This window comes from Tripterygium wilfordii, chromosome 8 (genome assembly GCF_013401445.1).
Source record: "Tripterygium wilfordii isolate XIE 37 chromosome 8, ASM1340144v1, whole genome shotgun sequence".
Lineage (NCBI taxonomy): Eukaryota > Viridiplantae > Streptophyta > Magnoliopsida > Celastrales > Celastraceae > Tripterygium > Tripterygium wilfordii.
In genome coordinates this window covers 263,033-290,458 of record NC_052239.1, presented here as the reverse complement: position 1 = coordinate 290,458, position 27,426 = coordinate 263,033, and the positions used below count along the sequence as shown (strand labels likewise).

Sequence of the window (27,426 nt, the reverse complement as noted above, 5' to 3'; positions counted from 1 at the left end):
GACTGTTGCAAATAGCATGAATATGCAATTACTTTTAAAGCAAACATAACCATTTGCTTTATATATATTCCAGCAAAAATATATAAAAGATTTGGAAAACTAACCCTGTCCAGTACCAAATTCAAAAAGTATATCTATTGCAGCTAATATGTTTAGAATGACAGGAATCCACAAAATGTGAGAAAAATATACTTGTGTTTAAAATAGGTGGCTGGAGAGTAGAAGAGGCTTCAGCTCTGCTTTCGTTTCTGTGGAATTACCATGAAGGATGGTGTCCAAAGTTAAAACAGCTTCAACAATACATTTCCCTTTGTTCAACATAACACAATTTGCCCTGACAAACCAAAAAATCAATTGATTAGACCACAATGGCTAAAATTTTAATTTTCCCCATTTTGTGATTTTTTTGATACCAAGGAGGGGATAACCCACAAGAACAAACAAAACTAACTACTCAGCATTCCTGACTACACGCCTAGGCCAAGATACTCCAATAACATCTTCTCTTAACATCTCTATAATATCCACAGGAGGTTGATGAAGGACCAAAACTCCACGATCATGTTGAAGAGCCATATTTGCTAGCAGATCTGCACATCTGTTTCCCTCCCGAAACACATGACATATATTGACCTTCCACTCTTTCCCCATTTAGTGATTACTTATGAATATTAATGTATTATTAGGAAATGAACTTGCTTAAGCGATTCAGAGAAAAAATCAACATCATGCACATAACTTTCTTAAAGAGAATTGATACTCTAGTAAACAAAATAGCGAAGGCAAGTAATGTAGTACTCGCTTACCTCCTTCCGTTGGCTGCATCCGTAATCTCAGCTCTGGTAGGCACACCAAACTTGACAAGGGACTCCAGTACCTGAGTTGCCAATATGACTGGTATGTGGGCGGCACTACAAATATACAGTATTTCTTCTTGAATATCTGCCAATCTTTCCCACCCGCACTCTACTGCAAGATCTCCTCGGGCAATCATAACTCCCAAAGGATTTGAGAACTTCATTGCCTCCAGAAGCATGAGAGGCAATTTCTCAAACCCACTCTTTGTTTCAATCTTCAAAATAATTCCCAAATTATTCAGTTTCTTCTTTTCCAGTTGTTGGTGAAGCACAACAATATCATTAACATCTCGAACAAAAGAAATTCCCATCATGTCAGCATGAGCAGCAACAAATTCGAGATCCGTGAGATCCTTCGAAGTAAGGCCTTCATATCGAATATTGCTCTTAGGAATGTTAATGGACTTATCTGACCCAAGCTTAGTGCCCCTTGGACCGGCATGAGTAATTGAGACAATAATCTCCGAGATAGAAATTCCTTGAATTACACCCCAAATCTTTCCATCATCAAAAGCGATGGACTCTCCCGGTTTGACTGAATCAAACAAATAGCCAGAAGAGCAAGTTATCCTATGAGCACCACTCATTGGATTAGAGAGTCCATCCTGTTGGCCTGAACTATCTCTTGTTATGATAAGCAAATCTCCAACACTCAGCCTGATAGATGGTTCGACTGCAGGGACATCTACCACTAGTCCAGATGAGAACCTTCCTTTCTTTCCTTTGATATAAAATTCCGTACCCGACTGAACATACGAAGTCTTATTACACTCGGCCATATAACCAGTACCAGAAAACACATGAAAGCTTCTAGAAATCTTGAGCAATCTCTTTTTCCCCCTGGCATCACTAAATCTCAAAGTGTTGCCCACCTCAAGCTGACTCATAAATTCCTGGTCTTCTATGAATAGAGCAACATCAGGAGACAGATGAGAAGGAAAACTCGCTCCTTTGTGAGAGAGCCAAACTTGAGCAGGGAATATAACCTTTCCAGCAGCATTTTTCTTGGGAGAGATTTTCATCACACATGGACCAGGCTTTAGCTTTCCTGTTCTGAGCTTAGGTCCAGCTAAATCCATGAGAATGCGACAAGGTTTTTCAAGCATTTGAGAACATTCCTTCACTCTTCTGATAATCTCACTCCAAACACTAGGATTTCCATGCGCACAATTGATCCGAATAATAGAAGTCCCAGCCTTGAGAAGGTCGGCAACAAGTGTTTCACTCTCAATAGCTTCATAGCCAACTGTTACCATGATGTGAGTAGCCCGGCCATCTCGCAGTGGCCCCAACAATAACTCTCCATTGGATGATGCCTTCTTCCTCATTGAATTTACTGTAAACTCTTTATGTATATGTTGATCCAATCTTTTCCGAGTCTGTATTCCTGGAGTAGCATTGTCTTTCTGGTTGGGAGGGCAAGATTTCAAATTTTCCAATACTTGGATGCTTGCAGTGAGACTTGCAAGGACATTTGAATTGATAGTCTCCAAATTCAAAAGACCAACGGAAGAAAGATCTTCTTTGAGCTGCTCCAAGTCAAGGCATTTCAACGCCAGATAATGTATTAAGTTTGTCGCACTCAACACGTAATTCCTGCTAGGCGAGTGACCCAAGATTAAAAGGAGCTAACAGGATAATAAAACCTCAATTATATAGCAAAGAGCCACAACACAAGACAAAAATCCTGAATTCAGTTTGATGCTACAAATTGATTGAGACTTTTGACATTTTTACCTCTAAAATCTGACAGTGCCTAAATATACACAAAAGAAAAAAAAGAAAATTTAACAAGTAGTTCGATTATCTGATAATAATGCATACATGTACCAGAAAACTGATCAGTAAGCATGTGTGGTAGTTTGACCGGATATACAGCTGGAATGACATGAAAACAGTCACTACGTATTGCAAGACCAACCGCAAGTTTATCATGGATAAGCTATCAGAATGGATGTAGTGGAAATTGACATAGGACTTCGTAGTCTCAGGCCGTCAGTAAAGTAATTATACCTGTTACATAATTCAAGTCGAGATACATTCCACTGTTCTGATGCCAATACATGTAAGTAAACAGCCTTTAGTTTCGCAAGAAGGGTTTCTTGGTTTCCCAAATGGTCCACAGTCGGGAAGACATCTGCTGCTGAGTGTGAAGTAGAAACAATTTCCCCATCCGAGTAGTTGGAACTGTCGGTGTCAGTATCTTCCAGAGGCATAAACAATTCATCATCGGTGCAACCATGTGAACCAAATTTTCCACCATCATTTTGAAAGGCAAGAACTAAAGCCTTTTGTGTCAATGCCCTCTCATTTCTTGCCAACAGTTGAACACTGTGCACTGGCTGTTTTACATTAAGTTTACTGGGCTTTTTCACAAGCCTTTCTTGTACTTTTGAAGATGCGCGTTCTAACAGATCATCTGTTTGAGTGGCCTGATGAGTGAAAGTTGTGTTATGCTTTAAATAGTTTTCTCAGAGAAACAAGGAATCCATGACACTAAATAAGAGATTTAGAGCCAACATCAGAGATTAGAAAAGTGGCAGACATTGAAAAACACTTTCACAAAGTTGACAAGTCTACAAATTTAAATAAAAGTTACCTGAAACAAAAACTAAATCAGAAGAACAAAAATTGGGAGAATCTAATAACAAAACACTGTGCTAATATCCATAGAAAATGGCTACGAAAGATTTCCCTGATTGACATTGTCTAACTTTGACTTCCTTTCAGAGGTTCACATTGCCTCTCTCACAAATAGTGTATCACACTTTCTTCACATCAATTACAGAGCTGATCTAACAGTAGAAACCATCAGATTATATCAACGATCCATTTAGGTTTATAATAATTTATGTTGCAGTGGTTATAGCAATTGAGCCTAAGATAAAAGGGGATAACAGAATGTCCATTTCATCAATTCTCTAAAACCAGCATCTTGAAAGAGAAATGTCACCGAGAAAAGGGGTTAGGCTATGTGCAAAAGTATTGCCAAATTCAACTTTATTAAACAGGGGCTGTGTGCTTAATGTGTTAACAAATAATCATCCAACCCTACCCTACGAACACTGCTTCAACGAGTGAGAACTAAGAAGGCATTAAGACTCGCAATTTCGCTGTTCCAAAGAGAGAATGAACGGAAAAACAGGAATCAAACATAAACATTAGAGAGAGGAACCAATACATGGCCCGAAAGTGTTCTCTGACTTGTGACCACACAAGCTAAGATTGCACTCAGCGCCATCAATTAACCGGCGTTCGGTTACAAATACGAAACAATAACCTACAAAATCAGGAAGAAAAATTCATCACTTGTGAGCAAGAAAATACGTTCATAGCCTAAAACATAATGTTTACAGAATACCAAATCCACTGAAAATCCGAGAAAATTCATGTTTCCGAGAGGGAATTTAGAAATGCTACCTGTTCGGACTTCGAAGGGCACGGGAGATGAGAGAGTGTTGAGATGGAGAAGTAGCTGTGAGATTTTGGGAAAACCGGGAATTTCCGTGAGAAGAAAATACAAAGGGCTGCGGGGAGTGTGGTCGGCTCGTGCTAGATTCCGTCAGATTCAAGACGTGGCAGAATATACATTTTAGTGGAGCTTTCAGCTTTGCTGTTCGATTCGATTAAAAAAAAAAAAGATTTTGTAAGCCCATTTAGTGCCTCTCTTTTTGTTATAGTAAAGCCCAAGCATTTCAAGCCCAAAGTTGATCCATCAAAGCGGCATGGCTGAGAATAAAGGCTTTGATGATAATGAAAACGTTCCTCCTCATCATCAATCACAAGTGAAACCTTGATGAGCTTCCAGATATTGAATCTTCTTTTACAAAGAATGGCATCAGATTCTAGTATCTGACTAAAAATTATGATTATTCATAATTATTGCTATACTAGCAGGATAAATCTCTCTGCTCTTTCAGCTCAACTACTATGACACTAATGTTATCTCTGCCACCTCTAGCCATTGCTAGCTCTGCCAACACCGCAGCTGCCTCCGCTGCGCGACCTTCCTTCGTAACATCCCCAGATTTCCTCCTCATCCGGCCACTGAGGCATCTTTTCACGACCTGGCACGCAACTTCGTTTGAGATGATATCCCACAGGCCATCACTTGCTAGTATGAGAAATTCATCTGCGCCAGTTCGCTTGCTCACTGTGACTTCTGGTTTAGATATCACATGTGGCTTCAGGTATTGATCACCTGCATCAGAATTTTAAAACTCAATGAGTACAATTACACAATGCAATCTCCAGTCTCAACCTCATGCATGTAATCAATCAATTAACCAATGGTAAGCACAAATAAAATCATAATTTATATGTACTTGGTAACCTCAATTCTGTATTACAAAGTGAACTCAACTGCAAAACATGCATGTCCTTGGTAACCTCAATTCTGTATTCACTTCCAGAATCTACGGATACAAAGTAGCGACTTGAGCTTACGTAAGGTTCAATGCACAAACCTACTGAATCCTAAGATAGAAGCAGCAGATACTGAAATGGCCTTACCTTTTATTAAACGTGAATCTGATGCAGAGGACAAAATATTATTTACTACATACCTATGGATCTGGAAGTGGCAAGAACACCTAAGACACGGTATCCGTTCCAGTTTATGACCCTTCCACCATTAGCTTCAATTCTATCCAACTCGTCAGGTCTGTCAGGCTTTGCACAACAAGGGGTATCAACAAGATTGATTTAGAACTGCAGTAAGCTTGATGCAGATGTAAATACAACTCAGAAGCTAATCCACTAGAGCCATAATCCTCAGACTACAACGAAGTTCATTTTTTTAACATTAATTCCATATTAGTCACCAACATCATCACAATCTAAGGAAATGTCTCCACGAGAGAGTCCAACAAATATTTATACTATGAAAAATTAAACACAAATTGTTCAAAGCTAGTGCTTGTTTGATCTCAAAAACTGCACACCAGATTGTTTGTCGAGAGTGTTTTTATTTTTTATTTTTTTATGGAGTATAATCAAACGCACTATTTTGAGGAATGGCTGTCAAAAGTGGCCGCAGAATGTGTTGGAAATCTAAGCACACTCACATCAACGATATGGCCGCTTTGAATTTACCAGTTCGCATGGAGTCACATCAACAATATGGTCCGTTTTGAGTTTAACAGTTCCCATGGATACATCGCCAAAGTTTTGGTATCTTTCACAACCTAATCAGTTAATTGCCGTAACTTAAGGCCATCTTCATGCTTCATCTACATATATAATTCAGATTCCCAGGCCGCATATTATTTTTATTTACTATGATGATTCATATCAATTTGATTGATTTCAATGCAAATACTTTTAAAAAGCAACAAAAATAATTATACCAGATAGAGCAAAATTACACATTTTTAGTACCAGAGGATTCAAAACAGTACCTTATGATCAACAGACAAGGCCACAGGAGCACCACCCCTTGAAATCACAGCACGAGAGTCCCCACAATTCGCCACCACCACCACCTCCTTCCCCACCACTGCCACCACCGCCGTGGACCCCATCATTTTATCACTCACCACCTCCTCATCCATCCTCACAAAGCACCCATCCATCACCCTATCCCAATCAATTTCACCTTCCTTTCCCGCCACTATTTCCTCCAACAGCACCTCGTGCATCCTGTCCCGGCAAGCCTCCGCCACCCTTGCTCCGCCGTGCCCGTCGTACACTCCGAAGAAGTCGTACTTCTCCCCTCCTTTGCTCGCGAAACCTAGCTCCACTCTCACCGTATCCTCCATCTCCCTCCTCCTACCGATCACTGACACCGATCCGTACGCGATCCTTGTGAAGCGTGGAGTCAAAACGACTTCGTCTTTATTCAAGCTCTCGCTCTCGCCTTCGGCGATTGTGATTTGCGTCTTCGTTTGGCACGTGTACTTGAGTCGCCGGATCTTCAACCTCCTCCTGTTAGAATTAACGGTATTAGTTAAACTCACTTGGCTGACCATTTCACCGGAATCTGACTTCATATGCCGGAAAGAACTCGGCTGAGAGGATTGTAATTTGAATCTTGGCTCAACCATTGCATGAGGAAGCTGAAAAAGAAGAGTCCCGTGATCTTAAATACACATCACGAAAAGCAGTAAACGGTGGCCGTCGGATTTCTTCAGTCCACTTCGTCAGTGCCACATGGGCCTATCTATGCCACTAACTTGGATTTTTCAACGAAGACGTGGACGGCTAGATAAAGTTCAGGACACTTGTCATCACGATCTTTCTCAGAGCCCATGTGGGCCAATGTTTGCCATTAAGTTGGATTTTTTCCAACGGAGACGTGGACGGCTAGATAAAGGGTTCGGACACTTGTCATAAAGATCAAGCAGGGTAGTGATTCCACTGGGGCCCGCATATGTATCTTGCTTCCAGAAGTCATGTTTACGTGGCGTCTGGTTCTGTTAAGTCTCTTTTCCCTGCGGTCTCTCTTTTCCTGATATTACGGGTCGCAGGGAGGTTGACTGGGAGGACAAGTGTCGGAACATCCCAAGTCACGTGCGTATGTAAGGCTCCGACCTCGTACAGTGTGTCAGCCCACCGATATTTCGTGTCTGAGGAGAGATCTTTTGGTTTGGTAATAGTATATTACTGGGTGTTGATGATTAGGTCACCCAAATGAGCACCTGATTGGATGACAGTACTAGAAAGTCTAATATAAACACAGGATTCTACATCCACAGTTGAAGATAATGGACATCTGTCGCATGTCGAGGAAATTAAGAAAACGTTTTTACTATAAATATTATCATCTTATTCATCGAGTACTGGTATTTAGCTATACATACAGCTCTTAAACTTGCATTTTACTTTACCTGCTAATGAACTATCTTTGAATACATGCACAAGGTAGATCTAATAAGTTCTTTCTAACCAAACCCTAATGGCCTGAATGTCAATACTCAAATTCAATATCCATTTGGTATAACCTAGCCGAGTGGTTTATAAGCAAAGTCCAACTACCTCACATCGTGGACACATTTTTTGAGTCGAAGTACCATTGACGATGACATATAAAGAACAAATTCGTGCAGACACGTGGCCCTAAGCAAACAATATCTTCAATGTGTTTGGGATAAGAATTTCAACACTAAGTCTCCTTATTGCTTATTTTTTACGTTGAGATAGTATATAACGTACTTATCCAAAACTTGCAAGATAAATATAAGACTGGCAGCTGTAGAAAAAACGCATTGAATTTGAAATTGAATGAACTAATTATATGTCGGGGCATGGTGATATTCATACTTTTTTTTCTTACAAGAAGCAGAATGCAAGAGTTGTAGCTCATAGTTATGATGCATTCTACTTTGCCAGGAGGCAGGAGCAGTACCTTTTCTTTTTCATATCATAATCCATTAGCTCCATCAATCCATGGAGACAGCTTCTACGAAGTTGTAGCCAGAAAAGAACACAATTGAGCGGTGCAAAATCAGTCACATTATTTGGAGGAATTAGATCACCAGTATTCGTTGCAGGAGCATTTGCCATCCTTCATATGATGAAAACGATTCGAGTCCCTTAATACTATTTCTCTTCCGGTGGTCAATGAGATGTATTTAATAGCAGTGTGGCAATCTCCACAGACTCGAAGATTCTTAAATACACGAATAGGTTTCGACTTGGATGTACTTATAAGACCAAATGCAACAGCAATTTTCTCACTGTGCTGAAACAAATATTGCTCCTTCTGTTCCTCCTCAACTTCATGAAGAACAAAGTTTGTGTCAGGGACATAGCCCAATTCCTTTATTCTCAATGCCAAATGGTCTAGCTCGTAATAGATTTCCTGGGCTCGTGGGTGTAAAGTATCTCCAACATAAAACTTGTGCACCTTATTTGCAACCTCTATCCAGCTACAACCCGCTTCCTTGTTCAATTTTCGCTCTTTCATACTCTTTCTAATCTCAGCAACATGTTCCCATTTACCTGCAGAAGCATATAAATTTGAGAGTAATACATACGCTGACGGATCATGTGGATCCTGTTCAAGAATCATCTTTGCTGCATGTTCCCCAAGTTCTCTGTCACCGTGAATTCGGCAAGCTCCAAGGAACGTTCGCCAGACTAAAGCACCAGCTGTGAAGGGCATTGAATTAATAAACTCAAGGGCTTCCACAAGGGATCCTGACCTGCCTAATAAATCAACCATACAGGCATAATGTTCCATTCTAGGGATAATCCCATGTTCCCTATGCATTGATTTGAAATGTTTCCATCCTTCAGAAATCAAACCCGCATGGCTACAAGCTGACAAAACAGCTATGTAAGTTACTTCATTTGGCTTCACACTTGCCTTGATCATTTTGAAAAATAATTCCAAAGCTCTCGTTGCAAACCCATGTTTTGCAAAGCCTGTAATCATTGAAGTCCAAGAAATAACATTAGGGTATTCCACGTCTTCAAAAACTAGGAAAGCAGCTTCTATGTTTCCACACCTTGAGTACATGGAGATCAAAGCATTACAAACATGAAGATCCGACTGAAAACCCGACTTCAGTACCCGTGCATGGATTTGTTCACCTTTACCAACTGCACCGATATTAGAAGCGCCACTCAAGAGGCTAGCCAACGTGAAAACATCAACACCAATTCCAGTTTCTTCAATTTCTTGAAACAGTTCAAATGCTTCGTCAGAATTTGAACTCTTGGCATATGCATCAACAATCGTATTGTAAGAAACCAAATTCTTCTCTAACAGCACATCAAAAGCTTTCCGGGCACTCTGCATCCAATTACATCGACAATACATGCTGATAACAGAGTTTCCCAGAAAGTTAATGGATGCAAGACCTCTCTTCACTGCAAGGGCGTAAACCTGCTCACCCAAATATGGGTTAGATATATTTCCACATGCCTTAAGAATACTAGAGAAAGTGAATTGATTCGGTGCAACTTGACCCTGAATCATTTCAAAAAATAGTTTAATAGCTTCCATATCACACCCTCCGTGTTGCACATACCCAGAGATGATCGCAGTCCAAGACATAACATTATGATCTGGCATCCTATCAAACACCTTTCTTGAATTAGCCACGGACCCATCTGCTGCACACTTCGAATACATGTCCACCAAACTACAACCAATAGAAACATCCAAAGCCAATCCGAACTTAATAACCCAACAATGCAATTGCTGGCCAAGCGTCAAAAGACCCAACTCAGAACAACCCGAAATAACCCCACTTAGAGTAAACCTGTCTGGCTGACACCCACCCAAAACCATATCCAAAAACAAATCAATAGCGTCACTTGGAAAACCCATTTGTGCGAACCTAGTTATCATCAAAGTCCAAGTAACCACATTTCTCTCCGGCATTTTCTCAAACACCTTATATGCAAGTTCCAAATCACCCGCACCTTTGACAAACAAATCTATCAAAGCGCACCCAACGTTAACGTCAGCCTCAAAATACCCACTTTTCAACACGGAACCAAAAATCGTTTTCCCAATCGAAAAGCTCTCCCTATCAGTGCTAGAGCATGCACGAATGACTGCCGCGAAACAATACTCGTTGGGGTCAAACCCAAGCCCAATCATATCAAGGAACGTGCAAATTGCTTCAATTTCCCTGCCATTATTGGCAAAACCCGATATCATAGCACTAAAGGAGACCAAGTCCCTCTTATCTCCCATGCTTTCGAATATATCTTGGGCTTTGGCTACATCACCGGACTTAGAGTACAGAGTGATGAGAGAGTTCAAAAGGACTGAGTCTGGGTCGATTCCAGATAGCATAAGCTTGGTGTGGACCAGTTTACCCAGACGAAATGCGCTTGAGCGAATGCAGGACTTAAGGAGAAGGGAGTAGGTGATAAGGTCCGGGTGTGTCCCCTGATCGGAAGTAAGATCGAGGGTGGAGATTGCATTGCGGAGGTGACCCAAGTCCAGCTGGTGTCTCAGACGGTTGTTGATATCATCGGAGTGACGAATCTTTAGGGATTTTGACGGTGATGAGGATGAGGACGGACGTGGTGAGAGTTTTTGACGGGCAGTGATGCTGGCTATTTTGGCGGGAGCGGGAAGCGAGAGGCTCATCATGGTGCGGATTTAGCATCAAATGTGCATAAGCCGATAAGCGTAGTGTAAGATAAGAAAAAAAAGAGTTATAAATAGTTAAAAATACAATTTACATATGATAATTATATGCGATGATACCAAAATAACCCTCCTATGAAACGCTACAAGTACCACTATATGGAAATGAGAAAGAGGAGACCAGATTGTGGAGCATCTCGACACATTCAAATGTCATCTCGATCCCTACTCCCCGGTATTGTCAAACCATGTTATGTACAAAATTGTGGCTAGTAAGAAGTATACTCAATATTTGTATTTTACATTGGTTAGGTGTAAGTCATAGATATAGTTTTGCAAATAATTTCTATCGATTAAGATGACTTTTTTAAAGATAAAATCGTGTGAACTTCAATCCAAAACGATCAATATCTCTCCGAATTGTTTGAGTTAGATTTATGCATACTCTCCCATGAGTATCGGATTTATAACAATTACAAATGTTTAAAGACAATATCATGGATTGCGCGTTCCATGCTCTGGATAATTCCTGCAAATGGGGCATGTAGCATTCAATCTAAGCCATTCATCTATGCAATCAGCATGAAAGCAATGTTGACATTCGGGTATGGTCTTGAGTGTCTCCTTGGGCCGGTACTCGGACAAGCAAATTGGGCAGGTGTTGTCATCGGGCTTGGGCAGTCGACGACTCTCCCCAAGGACTATTTTTGGGTAAGATTCTATTGTTGGGCCGTCAAGGCCTGCAATAATAGTGGGCTGAGGAGCAACTGCGGAGCTCAATTCTGGGCTGGGCTGATGTCCTCTGACCCAGCGCATGATCTTGCTAGCAATGATAGACAACAGGCCCACCACACAAATGAGGGCTGGTATTCCTCCTCCGACTACAATAGCATAACGAGCAGCCCTTGGAAGTTCTGAGATTCAACAAATGTACATTGGTTAAAGTACACGGAGGCAGAAAACATGAGCGTTGAAATATATGTTACGCATGTCTGATGTCTCTTGCTTGTCCAGACATGAGACATGCAAAATTATAGTCAACCCTTATCATGAAACTATGTAGATCAACTATCAACACTGACCAAGTAAAAGACCAAATTCGTTATGGCCCCCAACCTTATCAACTCAAGATATTTTGAGTTTCATTCTCATTAGAAACAATATTACTGTGATCACATCCTGTACTTTACCTCAACTTATTATGTCGTCAGGCAAAAATCTTCTATACGTGGGGGCCTAATGAGTTCGATTCCCACTAAAAACAATACTCTTATAGCCACACACTTGATTTTGACATAACTTACCATGTGGTCAGATGAGAATGTTACGCACGGACCTAACAATCCGAGTTTAGATTCATATATATTGTCAAAAGACAAATTTATTTGATCTTGTTTCTCGGTTAAAAAAACCAAATATATGCTTCACCAAGCATTTCTTCTTCTTGGTTCTGAAATAACTTCCTTTTTTTTCAAGCTTTTACTTTTTAAAAAGAAAAAGAAAAAGGAAGTAACTATTTACCGTGTTTAGGAAGATTGGAGCAAACTATGTGTTGGTAGCTAGTATTGCTATGGAACCCGCATCGTCCACCTCTTGACTCGCACATCTTGCAACCTGGTTGATGCCAAGTGAGAAGCAAGTCTTCTCCAAGGTCCGACGACAGTGTCTGCTCGTTTCCCGGCCACTCAACTGGAACCCGAACGGCCGAAACGAAATCACACAACGTCGTCAACCTTCCTATAACTCTCATAGAAGAAGTTGCAAAAACTGTAAAAGTATTTCCACTCAGACACGCAATCGGATTCAACCGGTACCGGGTATAGTTACCGGATGTGCAGTTAAAGAAGGAGAAATTCTGATAATTGGCGCCGGTGAAGGGGGTACCGGAGAGGTCGAGTGAGAGAATCCGTCGAGGGAGGCAGCTGTTGGGATCGTTAATCCAGATTTCTTGTGTAGAGTAGTCTATGGCTTGTATGGTGAAGTTTCCAGAGTTTGGTAGATCGAGTAGTGTTTGGTTTGTGAGATCACAGGAGAGATTGAAACCCGGATACCCGCAACGATTCGGTTGCAAGTTCTGAAGGCGGAAAGGGAACCGAATCACAGGCTCTGTGCGGCTGCAAGCAGTGTCGTAGCATGTCGTCTCTGTGCTTGATGAAATGCTTCCAAGAGAGATGAAGAAGAAGAAGAAGAAGAGCAAGAAAAAAGCAAGTTTGAGAATGTGATCCATTTGGTTTGGTTGGTAAACCAACAACGTGATGCGGTGCAAATATATTAATTGCACGACAATTTATTTATTTTCAAACATTTTAGTCTTTTATTTAAGTGAATTATTGGGCTTTAGACTTAAATCTTCTGACCAAGAGTAATAGAAATACTAAATAATAGATGGTGGTTTAATTTAGAATTATAAAATGCACGAACTAACAACTGTGATGTAAAGATAGTTTTGAGCCTTTGAATTTTACAAGTGGAAAACCTCTTGATTAATAGAGGGTGTCAATGTCATTGACAGGATGGAGTAAATAAAAAGCATTGTGATAAGAGAAACAGGGTTTTTAGTCTTCAACCTCTTGAGCTAAAGAAACTAAAATGAATAAAGAGTCAATTTGATTGAGAAATAGAGAACACCGTATGGAGGAAATGGGCAAGTCAGATTGACGACCAAGTCACATACAAACGGTCAGTCAGCTGACAAAGGCCAAGGCATTAGAATATATTGTAAGATATCTCAAATCAATTAAGTGGGAATTAGCAATCAAATAGCAATAATTCCCTGTGTTTTTTGCCAGCTATCTCATATGAACGAACGCACATAATTCCATATCATATCAAATCGTCAATAGAAATACCAAAATGCCAAATCAACTTATTTCATTGAACAAGGACTATAATACCACCAACCCAACCCAACCCAACCCTGTAATGTGTATAATAGCATAATAGAATAAGCGAGCCACATTAAAATACTTTCTAAATACCAAGCAATTACAGGAAAAATATCAAAAATCAGAACACCGACCGTTTCGCTCCCAGTCGCCATACCGAGTGGGCTCAGGGCCTCTAGGCCCGCCGATCTCTCCAGTGTCTTTGTTCACGAGACCCTCATCCTCCTCTTCATCGTCTTCCTCTTCTTCTTCTTTTTCTCTGCCAAGATTTTCCTTTACGGTCTCGGTCTCTTCTTGTGAGGGTTTTTCCCGATGCTCTTGTTGTTGAGTGGATGAGCTGATGAATCGGATCGCCGACTTGGTTACGGAAAGAGTCACTGAATCAGATCTGGTGTATGGTATGGCTAGTTTCGGTGCGGAGAGTGCTGCGATTGAAGAGAACAGACGGCCCAGATCTCTTCCTCCCATCTTGCTGCTTCAGCTCTGATCAATGACAAAAACAAAGACAATACTGGGCCAGGGGTTACGAGAGAAGAAATGTTAGCCAAGCACTAAAGAAAACGATGCCGTGTAGCAATTTAGGGCTGGCACAGTGGCACCGTGGTTGCGCATGCCTCTGCCACGTCGTTTGATAAAATGGTAGACAATTGGGCTGGTCCAATAGCGTTTGCTCAATGGGCCTGTCAATTACATGATTGCGCTTGAATGGGCTCAAAGTTCCCCTCAAGGTGGCCATTTCTCACTTAAGACCGATTTGGATTTGAATGCTCTCCAATTCTTTTAAAGTGTACAATTCACATTTAATGGTGAAATATCTTACATGTCCTCAACCCCGTCTAGTGGAGGATATCTTCGACCCCATCTAGTGCGGGAAGTCCTCGACCACATCTAGTGTGTGAGACTTATCTTGCATGTTCTCGACTCCGTCTAGCGTGGGAGGCTTATGTATGATGTTATTTACCTTCTATTAGCCCATTTTTTAAAGAAAATTTATGGATATATAATTTACATAAAACGAGGTTCTATTGCCATTGGCTTGCCTCAATGCAACAGAGGAACAAAATGTAAGTACATGGCCTGTAGTTTTAGTCGCATTCTCTGCTGGATAAATGGGCACAAATGGCTCTAACTTTTCACGATAAGAGGATAAGAGAGAGGAAACACGATATTATCAAATAAATATATCAATATTTCCCCACATATTTCTCAACCAATTAAGGATTAAGAAAGAAAACTGTACATTATTGTACACATTTAAAGAACAGGACATTCTTGTATTCTAAAATCTATAACCAGAAGCTCCACAAGCCACTTCTCATCCAGCACAACGTTTCAAGTAACTTGCACCTCGTCCAAGAGATCAGCTTCCGTCTACCCATTACAAAATAACTTCTGTATAACCAATTCCTTTGCAGAAGAATAACAAAAGCCACCTATGTCATGACTGTGTGTTTGGTCTTGTCTTGCTGCCTCTTGCTAAGGTCTTGGTGTCTCTTCATAAGGTCATCATTCCCAGCATCAACGGACTTTATCTTTTCTTTTGTGAGGAACTCGTCAACCTGTGCAGCAGTTTGTCTTCCCTCTGAAATTGCCCATACAACCAATGACTGACCACGACGACAGTCCCCAGCTGCAAAGACCCCTTCAATATTCGTTGAAAAACGACCATAATCTGCCTTGAAGTTTGATCGATTGTCTCGCTCCAAGCCTAATTTATCTGCCAGAGTCTGCAAATCACGGATGAAATTATGAGCAATTATCTTAGACATGTAAATTTATCAACCAGTAGTGTCTAATCTAACATCATAAAAAGACCCAAGTTTTCAAGATCACTAAATATCGATGGAGACAATTCATTTGTTTTTCAGTCCAACTTCAAGAAGAACTCGACATCTTTATTGAAATTACAAGCAAGGACACTCTGAAAACTAACCGAATCGGGGCCAAGGAAGCCCATTGCAAGTAGGACAAGGTCAGCTTCAATAATTTCCTCTGAGCCCTCAACCTCCTTAAATTGAAACTTCCCGCTGGCGTCCTTCTCCCATTGAACATGTACCAGCTCAAGACCTTTAACAACCCCATTTTCATCTCCAATAAATCGCTTGGTCAACACCTCATATGATCTTGGATCGTTGCCAAACTTTATAGCAGCTTCCTGGTGCCCATAATCAACACGGAAAACGCGAGGCCACTGCAGTCCAGCATGAAACAAATAAGTCACACATGAAATCTAACTTAAATTCAGAAATAATGCTTGTTTAACAAATTATCACTTTTCCTTAACCGGGCATTGCAAATTGGCATTGAAATGGGCACGTTAAAGAGATCGTGAAATGGGATAATCAGAAATTATTTTCAAAGAAATGCATCAAATAAATCCATTAACTGAAAGAAATAAAAGAGGTTCGCATATTTAAATATTCCTTTTGTGCTTTTGAGAGAGAAAAAAAAAATCACACCTGTGGCCATGGATTGCCTGGAGCTCTAGTTTGTGGTGGCTGAGGAAGCAACTCTAGATTAACAACGCTACTACAACCATGCCGGATAGATGTCCCAATGCAATCTGTGCCAGTATCACCTCCACCGATAACCACGACTTTCTTGCCCTTGGCTGATATGTAGTTACCATCCTGGTGATTAGTATCAAGAAGGCTTTTAGTATTTGCGTGAAGGAACTCCATGGCGAAATGGACGCCTGATAGATCTTTTCCTGGCACAGGAAGGTCCCTGCAGCCAAAAAAGGTTAATAAATTAACCCAATTCCCGACATATAGTTGATGTTATAGGAAATACCACAAATCATAGCAACATGTTTGTAACCCATAGTGATCCACAGCTTTCTATCTTATGTTTCCTACCTTGGTTTTGTGGCTCCAACAGCAAGAACTACGGCATCATTCTCCTCCCGTAACCTATCAAGAGAGTACAAAGGATCTAATCCAACATTAGCATTAACGACAAAATTGATGCCTTCCTCAGCCATAAGGTTTACACGACGTTGAACTATATTAACTTTGTCAGTCTTCATGTTGGGAACTCCATACATCATAAGCCCTCCAATTCGATCAGCACGCTCATACAATGTCACCCAGTGGCCCATTCTATTAAGCTGATCAGCGGCAGCCAATCCCGCAGGTCCACTCCCAACAATAGCAACTCTTTTCCTGTAATTAAACAATGGAAACTCTTCTCAGGTCCCTCTTGTAGGAAAACAAAGTGATTTTTTTGGGTTCAACAATAAAGCACTAATAGACAACCTTGCTTCTAGTTATATTAGCTGAAAAATGAAAAGGCATACCCAGTCCTCCTCAATGGAGGCCGTGGCACCATCCACCCTTCCTCAAAGGCCTTGTCTATGATGGCACATTCAATGTTTTTGATAGATACAGGATTCTCAATTATACCGAGAACGCAAGAACCTTCACAAGGTGCTGGGCACACTCGACCAGTGAACTCTGGAAAGTTATTTGTTTCAAGGAGACGATCCAAAGCTTCACGCCATCTGTTTTGGTACACTAATTCATTGAATTCAGGTATTTTATTGCCAAGAGGGCATCCAGAGTTCTCCTGCATTTGCATTTTTGGTGTTGGTTAAAAACAAAGTACAAATGAATCACATTTATGTGAAAGTACGTTGTACACATAACTCATATAGAAAAAAATATGACTATTGACCTGATGGCAGAATGGAGTACCACAGTCCATGCAACGCGCTGACTGGGTCTTTAGAAGTGGGCCAGGCAATGTTTCCTCCATGACTTCCTTCCAATCATTCATTCTTACATTCGGATCCCTGTATTGAACGCCTTCCCTTTCATAAGCTACAAAACCTCGATGTTTAACAGCATCAGCAACCCTAGTAGGCCTCTTCACTGGTTCAGATTCCTCTAGCTTCTGCATAGTTCCAAATTCACATTAGGTATGATGTGAAAACCCAGATGGTCTTCAACTCTTCAAGTAATGCACCAACACGGCAACACATACGTTTTACATAGAATAATATTAGATTGCTCATTGTTGAAGGAAATTTACCTCATTGGACTGTTCTTTCAAAGATGCTGCTGCCATCTTCTTGAGCTCTTCAAAAGCATCTTTCTCCACTAACTCTTTCTCATCTTGTTCCACAGCTTCTTTTCCAGTATTTTCCAAATCCTCCTTTGAGACTTCTTGTTTCATGCTTGCCAGAACACGTTTGTAATCCCTGGGAATTACCTTAACAAATTTCGGAAGAAGATTCTCATAGTCAGCAAGGACCTCTCTGGCTAGCTGGCTATTTGTGTGACGCTGATGTTGTTGTATCATCATTCTAAGAGTCATAATGTCCTCCTCATCTTCAACTTTATCAAGATCCACCAACTCATGATTGCAACGAGAACTAAATTTTCCATCCACGTCAAGAACAAAAGCAATACCACCACTCATACCTGCAGCAAAATTCCTGCCAGTTTTTCCAAGTACAACAACAGTCCCACCTGTCATGTATTCACATCCATGATCACCAACAGCTTCCACAACTGCCCTTGCCCCTGAATTACGGACACAGAATCGTTCTGCAGCTGTGCCGTTGAAGTATGCCTCCCCGCTCGTGGCACCATAGAGGGCAACATTACCAATTACAATGTTCTCTTTTGGATCAAATCTGCCACCTTTCGGAGGATAAACTACAATCTTTCCTCCAGATAAACCTTTTCCAACATAATCATTGCTGTCACCTTCAAGCTCCAACAAGATACCAGGGCACAAGAAAGCCCCAAGGCTCTGCCCTGCACTTCCAGTGAGTTTGATATGGATGGTATCAGCAGGGAGACCGCCCAAGTTGTAACGTTTGGTCACCTCATGGCTGAGCATAGTTCCAACGGCACGGTTCACATTATAGATAGGTGATTCAATGTACGCAGGAAGTCCGTTTTCCAAAGCAGCTTTGGAGAGTGTAATAAGCTTCTGATCTAAAGCCATATCCAAGCCATGATCTTGGTTTTGCACACAACATTGAGCAGCTTCAGGCCTAATTTCGGCAGCAGGTTTGAGTAACAGGGAAAGATCAATGTTCTCTAGTTTCTCATTGTTCTTCGTGACTTCCTTATCAACTTCAAGCATATCTGAACGACCAACCATCTCATTAACTGTACGGAAACCAAGCTGAGACATTATTTCCCTCAACTCCTCTGCCAACATGAAGAAGAAGTTGATAACATGTTCAGGTTCTCCAGCAAACTTCTCCCGAAGAACTGGATCCTGAGTAGCAATGCCAACGGGGCAAGTGTTTTTGTGGCACTTTCGCATCATGATGCACCCAAGTGTTATGAGGGGTGCTGTGCTAAACCCAAACTCTTCGGCACCAAGAAGTGCTGCAATGGCCACATCCCTTCCAGTTTTTAGTTGCCCATCAGTCTGCAGAACTGTGCGACCTCGAAGATCATTAGCAACCAGAGTTTGGTGCGTCTCAGCTAAACCAAGTTCCCAAGGAAGCCCGGCATTCTTGATGCCAGTCCATCGAGAAGCCCCTGTACCTCCATCATGACCCGCAATCAAGATGTGGTCGGCATGCCCCTTCACAACCCCACTAGCAATTACTCCCACGCCAGCTTCAGATACTAACTTGACGCTAATTCGAGCTGCAGGGTTGGCATTCTGCGAAACAAAGAAAGCATTTGAAGGGCTGAACAACCAAGTCTAGAGCATTATCAGTAAGGATTACGCCTACTCCAACGAGCAAGACCCATATCTCTACTTCAGAAGAGAGATGACAATCAAGAACACTAGAACAGATAGCAAAGAATACGTTATCAAGAGAACATAAACAAAATATATGAAGCCGCATACCTTGAGATCGTAAATCAATTGAGCAAGGTCTTCAATTGAATAAATATCATGGTGGGGAGGAGGACTAATAAGTCCGACCGCAGCAATAGAATTTCTAGTGACTGCAATATCTCCTATAACCTTGTGGCCAGGAAGTTCACCTCCTTCACCAGGCTTGGCCCCCTGTTTAACACAAAGTGACATAATTAGAATGAAAAAACATTCAACATTCAATAAACGAATTTAAGTTCATTTTAGCCTCACCAAATGCCCGTATCAGTTAAAGATGCAAAAACACCCAGAGGTGCTTTGCAGACACAGCATCATCTGTCATGAATGTAAATTCATAAACAATATGATCCTCTATTCCGGTTGGAATACAGGGGCTTAAACAGAAATATATGCACACCAAGTTATCAAAAGATGATGTACAAACCAAAATCAAATTTATAAGTCGTTAAATTTTTGTGGTAGATACCTGTGCCATCTTTATCTGGAGTTCGTCAGCATTTGTAAGGTAATAACTTGAAACTCCGAATCTTCCGCTGGCAACTTGTTTGATTGCACTCCTCTTTGGATTCATTGAGCCATTTGAAAGAGGCTCCATACGAGATGGTTCTTCCCCTCCCTCACCTTCAGCAAAAGCCAAAATTGAAGTTAAAGCTGCAATTTAAGAAGAGAAGCAAATCCTATCCTATCAAGCAAATTATCTAGTCCATAAATCAAATTACAGTCCCACCATACATCCAGATATTTCATTTTTTGAAATTTAAAAACGATAAAGTATTTAGAGATTGTTAAAAGCTTACTGGAAAGTAAACAATATGAACAAGATGATTTCCTTAGACGCCTAAGAGAGGGAAGTGAAAGCTGCAATATAAGAAGAGCACCACATCCTATCCAATCAAACAAATTATCTAGTCCATATATCAAAATATACTCCCACCAATGCCACCATATGTCCACATATTTCATTTTTTGAAATTTAAGGTAAAAAAAGGTAAACAATTACTTGCACAAGACTCCCACAGTGGACAGGGTCGGGGACAGGTAAGATGTAAGCATACTTTATCTCCACATATTATGTGGAGAGGCTATGTTTCAGGATTGAACTTGTGACCTCTAGATTGCACCCCTACAACTCTACCACTAGGCCACATGCTCGCATGTAAAAACGATAAATTATTTAGAGATTGTTAAAAACTTAATGGAAAGTAAACAATATGATTTCCTTGTATGCCCAGTAAGCATTGATCACACAGTTGATTACTAAAAGTACATTACATCAAAACATACCTGTGTTTGATTTCCCTCCAATTTTATTCATTGCCATGGCTAGGGTTGTGTGCGCCTCCAATGATATTGATCCATAACTCATGGCCCCAGTGCAAAACCGTTTCACAATTTCACTTGCAGGTTCCACTTTGTCCAAGGGAACTTTTACCTCTGCTTCTTTAAACTTCAGAAGCCCACGCAAATTGCAAGCTTTGTTTAGTTCCTGAACACGCTTTGAGTACTCCTTATAGGCAGCAACACTGTTGCTCCTGGCAGCTTCTTGCAGCTTTGCTATAGCAAGTGGATCATTCAAATGAATTTCACCGCCTTTCCTCCAATGATAATCACCAGGGTTGGGCAGTGCAACTGCTTCTGCACTTCCAAGAGGGAAAACCCGAGAGGGGAAGGCCATTTCATGCAAATGAAGTGCATCACGAGCAAGCATTTCAAAAGTTGCTCCCTCAATTCTGCTTGGCGTTCTTGCGAAGCACTTCTCAATTACTTCAGATGAAAGGCCCAGAGCTTCAAATATCTGAGCACCCTTGTATGAGGCTAAAGTTGATATGCCCATTTTGGCAAGAACTTTCATCATTCCATAGTTGCTTGCCTTGAAGTACTTCTTGACAAGCTCCTCTTTCGAATGAAACTCTCCATTAGCTTTTGGTGGAATCTTACCATCAACCTGCAATCGCCAGATGGCTTCTATGGCTAAATATGGGCATATGGCATCTGCACCAAAACCTACCAAAGTGCAGAAATGGTGCACTTCACGTGGTTCCGCTGATTCAATCATCAACCCTATTCGAGTTCGCGCAAGCTTTTTCACAAGATGATGATGGACAGCACCAACAGCTAGGAGAGAGCTCACAGCAACACGACTTGATGAAAATGCTATACATTCAGAAAACAATAAAGAGAAATAAGTTGTAGCATGGAAAGAAATATAAAAGAAGGGGGATTGATAAGTACATGTTATTAGTGATATAATATATACCTCTGTCAGAGAGTACCAGTAGTGTATATCCCTCATTTATAGCATCAAGGGCTTCAGCACAGATCCTGTCCAAAGTCTCCTCCAATCCTTTCCTACCACGACCTTTTGCGTAAGTTATATCAAGAACTTTGCTTCGCCAACCTCTATGATTCATATTTTTAATTGCTTCCATCTCATCGATGGATAGTAGAGGACTTTTCAAGGAGAGACGATGACACTGTTCTTCAGTTGTTTCTGTGAGATCACCTTCTGGACCAATCATGCAATCCATTGAAGTGACTATTTTTTCTCGAATGGGATCAATTGGCGGGTTTGTTACTTGAGCAAACATTTGCTTGAAGTACTCGAAACTAAGTTTTTCTCTATTGGACATAACTGCCAGGGGAGTATCATTTCCCATTGAACCGAGAGCCTCTGTACCATCTTTTGCCATGGGAAGCAACAACATCTCCAAGGCTTCAATGGTATAACTGCATAGAAGGAATAAGTCCATAGACTATATGATACAGGTGATACCAACACATCTCAAGACAGTAAGTCTGGCAGCAGGATAAAGAGTGACATACCCAAAAGCCTTTAGTGGAGCCAATAAACCATGAATGCCCACAGTCTCCATGTTGTCATCATCACTAGTTGCCTAGAATACCAAAAGGTTAATATTAATAACAGTCACAATTCGCCCAAACAGATTATGTGATTTGAGAAGAAACTTAAGAAGTTACAGCACTTACTTTTAAAACCCCGGCTATGGTTGGAGCAACCTTTTCAGACTTTGGAACTGATTCAATTATGTCCTTGAGGACGATTTTTTTCTTTGCCAGCCACTCCCCATATGGCCTTGCCAGCGAATATTGCTGCTTCAGGGCTTCATCATCTACAACAGCATGCTTCTCAAAATCCACCAGAAGCATCATGCCAGGGTTGAGTCTTCCTTTCCTAAGCACATCTTCGGGGGCAATATCCACGACACCAACTTCACTAGCCATTATAACTCGTCCACTATGTGTTATGTAAAACCTACCCGGACGCAGTCCATTTCGATCCAACGTAGCTCCTAGGTAGCGGCCATCAGTGACTGAAAATGACATGCCCCAAGTTAACAACCTGTGGTTGCATAACAAAGTTCCCCGAAAAAAATAAAAAGAATCAACAACTTCAATTACATGAGATAAGTGCAGGCCCATCCCAAGGTTCCATAAGCGCTGAGAAGTATTCATACAGGGCCTTCCGATGAGGATCCATATTCTTATCATTTTGCCAGGCTTCGGGGATCATCATCATTATAGCTTCAGGAAGACTTCTGCCAGCTTGAACCAGAAGTTCAAGAACACCATCAAAAGCTCCTAAAAGGGGGAGAAGAAATTCAAATGCATGACGGTCAATATATGATAGAATCAAATGTAAAATACTGGTCTACTATGATGAATTCATGCCTCCATATGAAAATATAAAGGTAGGAAAACAAGCCATGGTTCGTGTATTCTACTCATTCAAATGTAATGATCAAAGATGCGTCAAAATTCACCCGAATCAGAAGAAATAGTATCAACAATTGGAAGAAGCTTCTCCATCTCATGCTTTGACAGACCAAGCTCCTTGCACTTCAATAGACCCTCACGTGCCTTCATCCTAAAGAAAAAAAATGTGAAAAATCTTAGCCAGCATCCTTTGCATGATATGTACTGCCTATGAAATGACATAATGAAAAAAATAAACAGTATAACCAGAATGGGTTAGTTCACTTGGCTCCATTTTTCTATTTTTGTTTTCAAACTGATGAGTTAACACTAGCAACCAATCCCCCCCCCCCCAGCCCCAACAACAACACCAAAAGGCAACAGAGAATGCATATCCAACGCCCTAACAACTGCCCGCAAAATTGCATGAGATAAAAGTCAGAGAGGGGGAGGGGGGGCCTTGCCAGAAGCAATTTCAACATCAATTAACAAGTGGTAAGCTATTATCAGCTTCCAGCAGTAAACAAATAAAAAACAAATTTCATGACTTGCATCACTTTACTAATCAAGAACATTAGTTCTTAGATTCTCTGGCACATACCAGTTGATGTTGCCTCTTAGTGTGTTAATTTCCCCATTATGGCCCAAGATACGCATGGGTTGAGCACGGTCCCAGCTAGGAAATGTATTGGTAGAAAATCGAGAGTGTACCTGCACAAATGACCAGATGAACAACAATTTTCAATGGAAAATGGCTTTAACAGTTTAACTCAATTCACTTTGTATGAAACTAGAATTGGCAACATGAAATTGTGTTCAAGGAACCTCAATAAACGGTGTACCAGGGTGCCAATACAAAACTCACAGAAACCCTAGGCTACCTTGATCAAATTCAATTTCCTTTCAATCACTAAACTGAAAGTTTCCTCCTCAAATAACTGACCACAGAGAGCACTGCAGCAAGTTTCAGCAAACATGATTTACTTGGCAATGAGGTTTCTTACCAACTCACTAAAGACATCCAATCCGGCATCCAATTCAAATAGTAATCAAGGGAGTGGAAGAACTTAAGAGATCATTCATACTTCAATGCCTCAAGTCATTCCTCAACCTTGCATCTCTTCAGTTACTGGTTGTTGCCATGCTGTTTGTTGAAGTATAGTTAGTGGAAGAGAAGTAAAGTGAACGGATAATATATTTACCAGGGCCATGTAGCTCGTAAACCTTTCATTGCCAAGATCAGCATAATAGTAATCCTTCAATTGATCGGGCTTTAACTGACCTTTGTAGACAACAGTCCTGCACAAATCAAGTGACAGCATAAACAGTCTCATTGCTGGCCATAGAGAGATTCAATGATGGAAAAAAGCTTTTTTAGTATTTATGAAGCACAAACCTCGAGGAAAGAGAGCAGATGTAAAAGTCTTTATCACTACCATATGGAAGGTTTAAGGCAGATCGAATAGCAACCATTGAAAGTCTCCTAAGTATGTACATCTGTAAAGCCGTGCAAAAGCGTGAGGGAGCCTCCATAAGAAAATAATTGTGATTGCACTCAGCGAAATAATAATAATAAGTTGCAAATGTTCAAGTGCTCGTCTGAAAATAGAAGTTTTGTACAAAAATAATAACTGTTTAGAGGTAGTAACATAAGTTCTTTTCTTTTTGTTCTAGCGAAGTTGAAGTCATCTGGTTACAGCACTGGAAACTCCAATGCTGGATGTTAACAGAAGAGTTTACTTAACTATGCCGAATAGTGGCAGAAGAGAAAAACTACCTGTTGCTCCAAATCAGCCTTCGACTTGGGTGTGGGTGTAAGGAATACTTGCTGAATTAAAGGTTCAGTTTGCAAAGCAGAACTTCCCAAACCTGTGTTATCAGTTGGCACTGATCGCCACCCAAGGACTGTATGACCAAGAGACTCTGCAACCTTCAGAACAATCAAAAATTACCTCAGAAGTGTACTATGAGAAATTCTAGTAGGAAAAGATACGAAAATAGAAAAGGAGAAGTTCAATATAGCAACCAATTAATTCCCTGTACTACCTCGGCAAAAGCCTTTTTGCTTTCCTCCCTACGGTCCTCTGAAGTGGGCACAAAGAACATGCCAACTGCATATTGCCCTGGTGGTGGAAGCTCAAACCCTACATCCTTGACAACCTGACCACATTTTAGAAGCTCATTTAGTAAAAACACAACTAAGAAAAAGGCACAAGCATCAGGAACCTTGTTATTATTCATGAAAAACACCCATCATAATCAAAAGGGGGGATCTAACTACATAATTTGTTGTTTACTTAACATGTGTCTTTCAATAAACACCAATCAAATTTAACACTCAACAACTGGCCAGCTGAATCAAGATGTTGTAATATTTGTTTCAATTAACACAAAAGTCCAAATTCTTCTTGGTAGAAGAAGAAAAGTTTACAAGCTAAAACAGGCTTTGGAAAACAAAAAAGTCACAAAGCACAAAAAAAAATTAAATAAAAGGAATTTTGCTAACCTTTAACCGAATGAGGATATATCTATAAAATATTATAAAAAAATTAAATGAGTATATAAAATAGTCATTTCACTTTAACACCAAAGTCCACAGTTTTTCCTCAAAAAAAATTTCCAACAATAAGCAAATCAAGAAATTTTTTATATTCGGAATATATTTAAAACGTGATCGTGGAATTCTCACCATCTACGAGTGAAATACAATTGTCGACAATAAATGTGTGAAGAATGAAAAGGGGGAGAAACGTAAGGAAGAATGGTAACATGCCTCCTTATAAAAATCATGAGGAAGAGCCACAAGGATCCCAGCTCCATCACCAGTGTTCTCTTCACATCCACATGCCCCCCTGTGTGTCATCCTTATCAACATCTCCAAAGCATCCGTTACCTTAAAGAACCAAAACAAAATTTTGAATCATAAGAAAAATAAAACAAATCCATGAACACGTGAAGGCATGCATGGATGTGTACGCATATATTTGCCTCCAGGTTTTTGATTCCCTACCGTTTTACGGCTACTGTCACCGCAAAGTTCCGCGACGAACCCGACCCCACATGAGTCCTTATCAAACGAGGGATCGTAGAGGCCAAGGGGCTTTTCGGGGACCCTGGACAATGCGGAACGGACCACCAGTTGAAGCTTCGGGGACCTTCCTGGCCCGTCCGACCGCCATAAGTGGAGGCTCTCGGATCCATGAGCCCGCAACCCTGCTCCAAAGAACTTCTTCTCAACAATTATCGACCTCCTAGAAGCAGAGCATCGTGCGCCCCTGTTAATCCGGCGTGATACAGGACAAACAATGAATTGAGAAGGTATAGAGGGTCCGTGAAGAGAAAACAGAGCAAGGGAAGCGGCCGTTCGAGGCCGGAGGAGAGAACCGGTACCGGAACTAGACGACATTATTGAAAAACCGAAAAATTATCCAAAATGATATGTCCGATTATACTTTCTTCGATTCTGAATATAATTTAGATTTAGATTTGCACTTTTATCAGGATAAGGATCTCGCTTCAGATCCGGTATTAGAATCCAGAGCCTGATCCTGCGAAGATCTGATAAGACTTTTGTTCTTTCTGCACGAGAAAACGAAGGAAAATCGAAACAGAAATTCGGCCTCAAAATCACGGAAAATCCCGGTTATTTAAGTACGTGAGGATGTCTCCTCCGAGATCTGCCAATCCTCGAAGAAGAAGAAAGCAAACAAACAGCTAAGAAACGAAAATCGCAGATATTTGGACGAAAATAACAAGAGAGAGTGAGAGTAGAAAGAGATAAAAAGACAGAGAGCGGGCAGCGGCGGTGGAGGCGGGGGAGTATGGCAGAGCACCAACCAGATGGAGAGACGTCGTTGCTCGTGCGGCGCTAAACTAGTTTCTCTATAAAGAACTCTAAAGTGGATTATATAGAGATGGAGGGAAGAGATTGTGGGGCACAGGAGGCTATGAGGGCTAATTTAAGTATTTAAGTTGAGTAATTTCACTGCTCAGTGACAGCTCAGGATTCCAGGGACCGCCACGTGCATCTATGCGGCACGCCATAGCCGCTCATGATGGGTCCCACCGTAAGGTGGATAGACACAAGACTCCCTCCCTTCCTCCG

At 40.9% G+C, this 27,426-nt stretch overlaps 6 protein-coding genes across 9 annotated transcripts; all 6 read right to left on the bottom strand.

Annotated features, from left to right (window-relative positions):
• Positions 1-113: 113 nt before the first annotated feature.
• Positions 114-4,437, bottom strand: LOC120004261 (plastidial pyruvate kinase 4, chloroplastic). 2 transcript variants are annotated; one of them, XM_038853550.1, is made up of 5 exons: positions 4,278-4,437; positions 4,039-4,137; positions 2,871-3,289; positions 807-2,453; positions 114-334 (listed from the first exon to the last, which is right to left on the bottom strand). In XM_038853550.1, the coding sequence occupies exons 2-5, from the start codon at positions 4,096-4,098 to the stop codon at positions 199-201; spliced, it is 2,262 nt and encodes a 753-aa protein (XP_038709478.1). In that variant the 5' UTR covers positions 4,099-4,137; positions 4,278-4,437; the 3' UTR covers positions 114-198. The 2 variants fall into 2 exon arrangements, with proteins under 2 accessions (XP_038709478.1, XP_038709479.1); XM_038853551.1 differs by lacking the exon at positions 4,278-4,437 and adding an exon at positions 4,219-4,266.
• A 170-nt stretch (positions 4,438-4,607) lies between these two features.
• LOC120004263 (protein phosphatase 2C 51-like) lies at positions 4,608-6,916 on the bottom strand. Its single transcript, XM_038853553.1, has 3 exons — positions 6,257-6,916; positions 5,423-5,528; positions 4,608-5,058 (listed from the first exon to the last, which is right to left on the bottom strand). The coding sequence occupies exons 1-3, from the start codon at positions 6,899-6,901 to the stop codon at positions 4,748-4,750; spliced, it is 1,062 nt and encodes a 353-aa protein (XP_038709481.1). The 5' UTR covers positions 6,902-6,916; the 3' UTR covers positions 4,608-4,747.
• A 972-nt stretch (positions 6,917-7,888) lies between these two features.
• On the bottom strand, positions 7,889-10,947 carry LOC120003489 (pentatricopeptide repeat-containing protein At3g49170, chloroplastic). The gene has a single exon (XM_038852494.1). It carries the CDS (start codon positions 10,909-10,911, stop codon positions 8,329-8,331), a length of 2,583 nt encoding a protein of 860 aa, XP_038708422.1. The 5' UTR covers positions 10,912-10,947; the 3' UTR covers positions 7,889-8,328.
• A 340-nt stretch (positions 10,948-11,287) lies between these two features.
• LOC120003890 (putative RING-H2 finger protein ATL21A) lies at positions 11,288-13,296 on the bottom strand. Its single transcript, XM_038853035.1, has 2 exons — positions 12,430-13,296; positions 11,288-11,822 (listed from the first exon to the last, which is right to left on the bottom strand). Exons 1-2 carry the CDS (start codon positions 13,133-13,135, stop codon positions 11,404-11,406), a joined length of 1,125 nt encoding a protein of 374 aa, XP_038708963.1. The 5' UTR covers positions 13,136-13,296; the 3' UTR covers positions 11,288-11,403.
• Positions 13,297-13,853: 557 nt separating this feature from the next.
• On the bottom strand, positions 13,854-14,658 carry LOC120003891 (succinate dehydrogenase assembly factor 4, mitochondrial). The gene has a single exon (XM_038853036.1). It carries the CDS (start codon positions 14,259-14,261, stop codon positions 13,908-13,910), a length of 354 nt encoding a protein of 117 aa, XP_038708964.1. The 5' UTR covers positions 14,262-14,658; the 3' UTR covers positions 13,854-13,907.
• A 282-nt stretch (positions 14,659-14,940) lies between these two features.
• Positions 14,941-27,209, bottom strand: LOC120003889 (glutamate synthase 1 [NADH], chloroplastic-like). Of its 3 annotated transcripts, XM_038853032.1 has the most exons (22): positions 26,332-27,209; positions 26,095-26,214; positions 25,368-25,481; positions 25,099-25,251; positions 24,718-24,818; positions 24,524-24,620; positions 23,923-24,032; positions 23,390-23,493; positions 23,028-23,207; positions 22,596-22,939; positions 22,431-22,501; positions 21,865-22,334; positions 20,892-21,761; positions 20,074-20,228; positions 19,617-19,778; positions 17,826-19,424; positions 17,469-17,687; positions 17,092-17,360; positions 16,652-16,957; positions 16,253-16,520; positions 15,727-15,984; positions 14,941-15,520 (listed from the first exon to the last, which is right to left on the bottom strand). In XM_038853032.1, exons 1-22 carry the CDS (start codon positions 26,725-26,727, stop codon positions 15,227-15,229), a joined length of 6,660 nt encoding a protein of 2,219 aa, XP_038708960.1. In that variant the 5' UTR covers positions 26,728-27,209; the 3' UTR covers positions 14,941-15,226. The 3 variants fall into 3 exon arrangements, with proteins under 3 accessions (XP_038708960.1, XP_038708962.1, XP_038708961.1); XM_038853034.1 differs by lacking the exons at positions 24,524-24,620; positions 24,718-24,818; positions 25,099-25,251; ... (1 more) ...; positions 26,095-26,214; positions 26,332-27,209 and adding an exon at positions 24,326-24,465; XM_038853033.1 differs by lacking the exons at positions 24,524-24,620; positions 24,718-24,818; positions 25,099-25,251; ... (1 more) ...; positions 26,095-26,214; positions 26,332-27,209 and adding an exon at positions 24,203-24,341.
• Positions 27,210-27,426: the final 217 nt, after the last annotated feature.